Below are 9576 nucleotides of genomic sequence, written 5' to 3' on the forward strand. Positions count from 1 at the left end.
GTTGAACATCCTAATTTTTCTTCTCTCTATTGATGCTGACAAATGCGTTCAACATGTTATAGCTATGCTCAGTTGTGGTCATAATAATCATTAGCATTGCCTTCATCTCCGTCACTAAAGTCCTAGCAACAATAAAGATGTCTCCAACTACTATCATCATCTCCAACAAAGTTCTCTTCAAAATCCTTGCCATCTCCACCCTCAGTTGTCTTTGGCTCCTTAGTGACCTCCCTCACTTCATGTTCCTCAACATCTTTGCATTTTATTTCCTAAAGAAAAATAAGATTTGCTTCTCTAATAAAATAGAGCTATTACAAACTGCTTTCTAGAAAGATGTTTATTTATAAAAAAAAAATATCATGGTATATTAGTATATCTAATAAATTTATAAAAAAAAATTTGAGTAGAAGCTATCATTAGCTTAGATAAGAATACTCCAACTAATAGACTCAGCTAAAGTATCAAAAGTGAGAATATCACAAAGCTAGTAGGAGAGCTCCTTAGTAGGCCCTACACAACAAAACCCCAAGGTTTTCTAACCTTGGTGCCCCGCCCAATCGGCCACCCGGTTAGCCTTTTTAAAAATGTGGTCAATCTTCACCTCTTAAAATACTTCAAGCAGGGTTAAGCAGTCTATCATGAGTACTCAAATGTGTTGGGACTAGTCGTTCTGCCTTTGTAAGAGTTGCACCAGCTATAAAGAGTCTAGCTCGGCCTCTAGCTTCGAGCATCCATGCACCTTTGCTACTATGAGGCCTAGCAAAATTATTGTTGCCTTAGCCTCTAATGCATGTTCCACCGCCACCAGCTCCTAAATGATGGCTAGTAAAGACCCCACCTCTGATTTCAGGACCGCCCCTACACCTCCCTATCAATTGTCCACCATGTGCACCCATCTGAATTAACTGTGCATCACCTCAACTTCGAGTGCTACCAACTTATTTGGACGTTGGTTCTAACTTTTGGAGTTATTCCACCTCATTGCCCGTATTCCATAGCTAGTTTGATAGCCTGATCAGCCACTACCTTGGCATGCGCAACCTCCCCTCCGAAGGCAACAACATTGCGATGTTTCTAAATAAGATAAATGGTGGACGCAACGACCGCCTTTACGTGCACATCGCTGCTTCTATTAGCTCACTGCATGCACATTCAGTTGGAGTAGATCTTATTCATCAGCCCTAAATCCTCTCAGATGGCATCCTCCTCCTTCTCCCAAACCTCATTACTATACTGGCAGTCGAACAACAAGTGCTCCACTATTTCGGTGTGCAGTCTGCAAAAGCAAAACGAGTCCACCGCTCCTCTACTCGGGATGCGGTGTCATATAACTTTCCAACATAATGTTTTAATCCAAGGCATCACTTTTTGATGGACTCTAGTGTATTAGTGCTCGTGCAATCAGACCCATAAATTTTATAAAAATTATTGTGTGAACGAAAGAGTACGATAATTTTGAAATAAATTTTAAAAAATGTAGCAGTTTCTAAATTATTTACAGGTCAAAACTCGATAAAAACCGCTCAGCTTACTTAAGTCGAGAAATTCGACCACGGAGCCTAGCAGCGAGAATTCGACTGCAAACGAAGAGCTTTTCTCCGCTCTCTTCCCGAAATGCCCCCGTTTCCAAAATACGCCCGCCCCTTCTCCCATCTCCTCCACCGCTCGTTCGCCTGCTCTCGTCCACCTCCACTCCCTTCTCCTTCGAATCGACTGCGGCCTCCTCCCACCTCCTTATGGCCACCCCCTGGTGCGCTTACCCCTATCGGCTTCCAGTGCCGCTACGCCTCTGCCTCCGCCTCGGCCTCCACCACCGCCCGAGATCGGAGCTCTCGGAACATTCTCATGTACCTTCTCGCGGTGGTTGCCGCCATGGTCGGCGCGTCCTATGCCGCCGTTCCCCTCTACCGCCGCTTCTGCCAGGCCACTGGCTATGGGGGCACGGTTCAACGCCGGGAGGTAATGAACCAGTTACTGTGTCTTTCTACCTTTTGATCGATTTGGTTCGATTGGGCATTTGGGTTTCTCTTATTTGAGGTCGAGGTTATTAGTTTTCGGTTCAAGATTGGATTTTGATGATGAGTTTTTATTGAAGTAATGAGGTCGTTCATGGTTTGTGACAAGGACTGGGTGTCTGCTGCAGAGTGTGGAGGATAAGATCGCACGCCATGCACGAGATGGGACGACTACTTCGAGGTTAGAACCTTATGTTGAATGGAAGGAACGATTGTACCTCATAATCTTTTCTTATCTCTCTGGATCGTAGTCTTGGATTAGTAGCACAGATGATTATCTAATTATTTGCTATTATACTTTTGATGTCAAGGGGTATGCCTATTCTTCTCACTCTCTTTCTTTTTGAACTATTTTAATTTGGTGTTGCTATCCGGGTAGCATGATATTGTACACACAAAAGAATAGGTCTTCCATTCATCAATTGTTTTTTAAGGTTTTACATGCAGGCCTCTTGTCCAGAGTTTGTCACTGGAATCGGGAAGCTTTTTTTATGTGTTGATACTTTGTCACTGCTACTTGCTAGTGTACGCATCATCTTTGTTGTACTATGATGCTTGACTATTTGTCCTGAAAGAGAAGGGTGAAATTCTTGCAGGATAAGGAAGCCTCAATTTTGGTTGCCCATTTCTGTTTATTTGAAGTGCATAGGATACTGGATCTTCCACCGATATTCTTGAAAATCATATATGAATTGATCAGAAATCCTCTCTAATAAACTAGAATTGTGGTGTTTTTATGTACATTGAAAAATAATTGATTGACTGGACAATACAATCTCCTTTGGGAAACATAACCTAGAAGCATCACTAGAGACAGAGACTGTGAAAAGAGACAAAGCAAGTAGAAGTACGTGATTAGGAATGGTAATTAACGTGTGCCCTTGGTGTTCTATTCAACAGCATTAACAAGTAAGTTGTGGTATTCTTTCCAAAAGGGGATGTTGTTACACTTTGTAAAGGAAGGTGCCAAAACCTAAAGATGTGCATCGCTACAGTTTGGACAAAAATCATACAGGAGAAATCTTGAGGAGGAAATATTGAATCTAATGTAATTGTACCAGATTCATATTAAATAAAGCCAGAAAGATTTTGTCTACTATGATGTACCAGTTTATCTGTTGAGGTTATGTAATATCAATTTCTATATGAGGCCTGCTGGGTTGGTGAAGCTTTAGTTTTGGTAGTTTCAGTTATATGATTATATCATATTTCAGTTCTAAGTTTAGGGAATACAAAGTCCGAATGCTTAATGAAAAGGATATGGAAATAGAGGCAACCAGAAAACATAAATCTCAAATGATTTGATACTTCTAAGTGTGATATTTTAGACTACTTTTATCTGAAGTATCCTTTTCAAGTTGACATCAATTGTTTCTCATGCCCCGTTGGAAAATATAAGCATCAATTTTGTTCAAGATGCTGGATTGTATATCTTGTTCTGCAGCCTGATTCTACTTTCTTATGCATGTGGAGGCATTTGAAAATATTGAGCTATCAATAACTTATGAGAACTTAATGAAAAATAAAATTTTATCCCATTTTAATGAACTTAGTTTGATAGGTTAAATTTGATTACTAGTGGCTGAAATCAGCTAAATTAACTAAAACTACATGGCTTTATTTGAACCCACTGAAAAAAAGCAAAATAATGACATAATTGGCAGGAACCAAAACTTCTAAAATTCTACTGAATGATCTCTTTCAGTTGATTTTGATACATATTGGAAGGGAAAAAAATTGTTTCTATTTGATGACCGCATCAACACTGAAAATGAAGCAATGGATAAGTTTGCTTTAAGAAGCAAAACTTGAGATAGCTATTTTCAGCGTGTAACTTTTCTAACTTAGATGTGATACATATTTTTGATGTGCTCAATTTCGCATGTGGAACTTCCAAGCATGGTAGATAGAAAATGCCAAGATGGGTCGGTGGTTCAAAATTCTGCTAAAAGCTAAATATCTCATAGTTGATCTTAATGGTGGTAGATCTTTCATGGTATGTTGTATCATATAATCTTGCAACTTCATCTCATGTTTATGTATTCTTACAATTTTCCTTCACTTTCTTTGACATTTATGCTGCAAGTTGTACTGCCTGTCTTAGATGATATACTATGTCCAGATCTTTGGTGTTTTATGTCACTTATATGCTAAAGAATTTTCTAGTACTTTTACAGCGTTTCCTGATAACGATAATGAACTGCTTAGAAATTTCACTATTCTCTTCAGTAGCTTAAGAAGTGATTGTGAGTGAGGTCTGTCTCAGCTATTTTATTTTCGTGTTAGGTCTGAGTGTGATTCTGCTTCCATGTTTGTAGAGAAATTGTTGTGCAGTTTAATGCTGATGTTGCTGATGGGATGCCATGGAAATTTGTGCCTACACAAAGAGAGGTTACTTTATTACCATCTATAATATGCAAATATTGGTTTCCATGATTCACTACATATCCTCTTATTATTGCCATTCATAGGTAAGGGTTAAACCAGGTGAAAGTGCTCTAGCATTTTACACAGCTGAAAATCGTAGCTCAACTCCGATAACTGGTGTTTCTACATACAATGTTACACCTATGAAGGTACAAGTCTTATCACAATATGTAATATGGATTACTGGATATCTAAGTCTTCTGTAGCACTTAATTTAGTCTAAAATGTAGCTTGCAGGAAAGATAATTCTTGTGCCTCCAATGTTTGTTGGTAATTTCAATTATCTCTTTTTGAATGAGTTCAGAAGATACATATCAGCAGGGTTACTACTTTTGACAATTTAAAATGTCCCTCCATAACAGAATTGAGATCTCAATCCTAATAGGTAGACCTCAACAATGGCACAATAATGGAGGCTATTATATACCAAATATAATGGTTCTGATCTTTGATATCAATTGGTTCGCAGGGGAAATGCTAATAGCTGAGTGGATAATTTGCAATGATGATAATCTGTTTGATATATCTTGGAACAATAAAAGTCCCCCAAAATTTCACATGTATGCATATATGTATGTATATGAAGGCATGCATTTTTAACCATCAAAGTGGATCACCCCCAGGCATTTTCATACAATGCATGTGAATACTAGATTTGAACAGCACAACAAACAAAACAATCAATATTCAGTGTCTCATGATAGCTTCAATTGCAGGCTGCTGTTTACTTCAATAAAATACAGTGCTTTTGCTTTGAGGAGCAGAAACTTCTTCCAGGCGAGCAGATTGACATGCCGGTAATGACATTTGTGACACCTGCAGCTTCCGATCCACTTTTCATTCATTCATTATATTAACAACTCTAGTGGCTATTTACAGGTCTTCTTCTATATTGATCCTGAATTTGAGACAGATCCTAAGATGAATGGGATCAACAATCTCATCCTCTCATACACATTTTTCAAAGTTAATGAGGACTAGTGACAGCCAGGGGGCTTTGATTCATTTCAAGAATTTATTATTTATGTTAATTGCAAATTTCTGTTAGAACTACTTTTGGTGGTTGTGTTACTCCAAAAAAGTTTCAAGGTGCTCTGTCGCATGGAAAATGGGGCGCTGCTGGTCATAAGTGGCTCAATTATAGTGGTAAAAGATGCTCAAAATTTTACACTGTATGATGCTATCTAACCTCGGCTGTCAGAGGTGTCTACCAACAGCTAGCAAAGCTATACTAAATCTCAATAATGTTGGGCACTTTTTACACAATATGTACGATGAATCTGTATCATTAAAATGAGACATTGATCAAAGAAATCCTATTATGGATTATGTTTCTTCATCTTCAGTTTTTTTCTTACTATCAGCTTTGATTAGAATTTCAGATATGGTGTACAATTATGATATCTGTGACATTTGGGTGTATTTCTTGTTCCAAGTAGTTTGCATTAATATGATCTTTACTGCCTCTGCCTCAAGTTTACTGTCACAAAGCATTGGAGTATTATTATCTGTCTGCTTTCATTCTATCCAATTAATGTGAATCTTCTGTGTCTAATGTTTCTTCCCAAGTACATGGATAGCTTGTGAATGAAATAATTGTTATCCATTGGAAGAAGAAAATTATAAACGCACTGGTTGCCAAGGGACTAATCCCTCGTGCTGACTCTCTGGGCAATCTGAAGGGTGGTTTAGTAGCAAACAACTAAACTGCTATTAATGTTCTAGAACCCCATTAGTAATGTCTGGACCCAAAATAATTATTATCTTATGAAACCATGATTTGGCTAAACTATAAACTTAAACATTGAATCGTTGCTAAAAGATGCAACACTTTTCTAGCTATTGAAGGTAACTCGAGATCCACAAAACTCTATCTCCCAAGGCGAAATGGCAAAGAGCGTTTCTTTTCTCTTTTGACATTTTGACCAAGCTGGCCCTATTCTAAATTTTATATACTAAAATTGACGGGGCTCGGATTTGTTTCACGAGGAATAGGGAGCGTAAATGAGCGGAGTTTTAGCGAGCCGGCTTTAATTTAGGCTTAGCTTAAAAATTAATTTTAAACCTAATTTAATGTTTAGGTTTAATTTGGCTCGGCTTGAGCTCATCGAGCCCCAACTTGATTGGAGGAGGATGATGATGAAGAGGCCGTAGCAGCTTGCTGATGGAGGAGCCTAATTAGGTAACACTAACAAGTTTAGTATTTCTTCTAATATATAAATTATTAATTTGATTAGCATCTCATGCCTTATGGGTGGCCGAAACCAAAAAAAAAAAGATAGATTTAGCTGAATTTATTAGTATTTCATCTTTAAGATTCTAAATAAATCGATGATATATTCAGCAATATGGATATACAAATCGCTATAAAAATTAATATTTTATTTCGCTAATTTTTTACTGATATAAATGCTGAAATTGTTGACGTTTCTATTAAAATGTACCTAAAAGTTTATGATTTCATGAATGCAACACTCAAATAAGAAGCTCAGGATTCAAAGCTGCAGTAAGGTTTACTTTTGTAATAGGAAGCAGTTGATCACAAGAGAAAATAATTACATATGATGAGTTTTTGATCAAAATAGGCTTTTAATTTTTTTTTTATCGAAATAGATTATCTTCAAATTTATTTATCAAATGGGATCTAATTTACTGTATTTCTAACAAAAATGCTGAACTGATTAACGTTTTTAAAAACACTGATCAGCTCCGTATTTTTATTGCCACACAATTTTTTTCCTAGATTGCTGAAAGACTAAATTAATAAGATTTACATGCATAAAATATTAAATTAATTAGCATTTTTATTATGACTAAAGAGAGAGCCAAAAAAGGATCTTTCGTGTATAATCCTGCATAATCTCGAATGTTATCAGTTCCGGTACGTAGACCAAATACATAATGCTTTCGACGAAAGAACACATGTGACGAGACCCGAAGGCGACGAGATTGAGGATCAACACTAAGCCTTTTGTTTGCCAAAAAGTTTACCGGACCTCAAATATCTGAATGAATTATCTCAGACGGGGGCAGGAGCACATTGAACTATCTATATGGCTGAGAGCCCTCACAGCCCAGGCACAACGACGCAATTATCAGGGGCGCGCTCTACCACTGAGCTAATAGCCCGTCGTGTGGGCCTCCCATAGTTAATTAGACCCTATCTAGTAAAATAAGTTTGAGAATAGCCTATTCCAATAAAGAAGTTTTAGAAAGGTGCTAGCTTGGTCACACTCACATAAAATACCAAATTTGAGTTACTTTCTCACCATATATGATAAGAAAAATCTTCCCATAACTTGTGGAGAGGGGAATCAAGTCCTTCACCATATATTTGCCCAACATATTGTTATTATTGATGTATAAAATATCATCGAAGGCTCTCTACATATTTAAAAGTTAACCAAAATTTAAAATAACCATACTACAAGATAATCTCAGCGTCGAGGCGTTCGAATGAGCTGCACTCTCAGGTTAGGTGGTGTATAGAGTCCTTATCAACATAATCAACATCTATCTCCATGATCTTCGATTCCAGTTACAGATGATGTCAAAGAAGAATTCCAAGGCACAAACCATTAAAATTGAATCTGCACTTCAGTCATGCCTTCAATAAATCACAGACTCGCTTTAAAATCACACAATAGATTACATAGGCAGCCCATAGATTACATAGTCCAAGCCATTGAAAAGAAGAGATGATGATGATGATGATGATTGGGTTGTCTAAAAATTCTTTCAACACTCAAGAGAGAGAAAATGGAACAGATTGAAAAAAAAAAGAAAAAAGAAATGGAAGGAATGCTTTCATATGCCTCAAGTTGAAAAGAATTAATTGAGGATATCCATGGATCAATAGTTGATGGGTAACCTGATGAATTGTGCCCAAACAGATGCAATCAAGAACCCCTCACCCAGAGGTTGGAGGTCTGGCTTCCAAGTTATCAAGTTCAACATGAGGCCATGGAAGGAGTAGGGTAGGGCCCTCACAGTCCAGACATTCAATGTAGCATCTTCATTCTATACAACATGCATCAAGTAGAGCAAAAGAGGCAGCCATCCTCTCTGAATCTGAATCTCTGGCTAGATTTGAACCTCTCGGGATCAATAGTGAACGATCCAGTAGATAGCAACCTAGAAAGATGTCATTTTGCATAACAACAACTACAAAATTGTTGGCGGTAACAATCTGATTCCAAAGAGTCACAGAGAGATCGATCGAAAATAAATAAATTAATTAAATAAATTTACATATTACAGAAAATAAAATTCTATATAGTTATTTCTGGTGTTGGACATTATATCCTTAAGCAAATTGAGTCGGGCCGGACGGCACGCGCGTGTGAGTTAAATTGAATAGTACTCCTCTTACAAAATAAGTATCTCATTTAGAGTCCAAAACTCATAAGAAGTTTGCCACTTATATACCATACTAATATTTCTCAAATATCAAATATGGTATCAAATTCACTTTTATTTATTTTTCATTGTCATGATACTCACTTTAGAGTCAATTTTTATTCAATTTTCTTCATGAATTTAATTAAGTAAATATATGACAATAAAGTACTATTTAAACTAAATTAATTTTATAATTAAATAATTATTAATAATGTGTGAGCCTCACTTAAAATTTAGTTCAAAATTAATAAAAATTTATGTCAAGTACATAAAATCACCAACAAAAATATGGAACTAATCAAATTCTACAAAACTAACAAAAATGAAACACCAGTGAACGATTGACCATCCCGATCATACGAGCCCATGAGATCGGATTTAAAGAGGAGGCTGAGGAGCAAAATCCGTCAGAGAGAAGGAATGGAAGAGAGATGGAGGAATAAATTGCTAAGAAATGTCCTTAAACAACAATAAAGATTACTGTTATTTTATCCAGAGATTTTGGTTGTCACTGCAAGTCGCCCATTTATAACCTCATAAAAAATTGTGATATTACTCAGATGGTGCAATGGCTGCTCAGAATTCCCACCATTTCACAGCCTGCCCATGTTTGCTTTTATAGTTGCAATCGACTTACCACTCTATGATTCATTGTATATGTATCTTAAAAAAACTGTAAATAGACCTGGGATTAGGATACTGTGAAACATTACACAAGCAGAAGCCCACAAGA

At 36.9% G+C, this 9576-nt stretch overlaps 1 protein-coding gene across 1 annotated transcript; it reads left to right on the forward strand.

Moving 5' to 3' along the window:
- Positions 1 to 1547: 1547 nt before the first annotated feature.
- Positions 1548 to 5779, forward strand: LOC140774998 (cytochrome c oxidase assembly protein COX11, mitochondrial). Its single transcript, XM_073118206.1, has 6 exons — positions 1548 to 1959; positions 2144 to 2196; positions 4334 to 4406; positions 4487 to 4591; positions 5159 to 5239; positions 5322 to 5779. The coding sequence occupies exons 1-6, from the start codon at positions 1615 to 1617 to the stop codon at positions 5421 to 5423; spliced, it is 759 nt and encodes a 252-aa protein (XP_072974307.1). The 5' UTR covers positions 1548 to 1614; the 3' UTR covers positions 5424 to 5779.
- Positions 5780 to 9576: the final 3797 nt, after the last annotated feature.

This window comes from Typha angustifolia, chromosome 13 (assembly GCF_048772165.1).
Source record: "Typha angustifolia cultivar Huaian chromosome 13, ASM4877216v1, whole genome shotgun sequence".
Lineage (NCBI taxonomy): Eukaryota > Viridiplantae > Streptophyta > Magnoliopsida > Poales > Typhaceae > Typha > Typha angustifolia.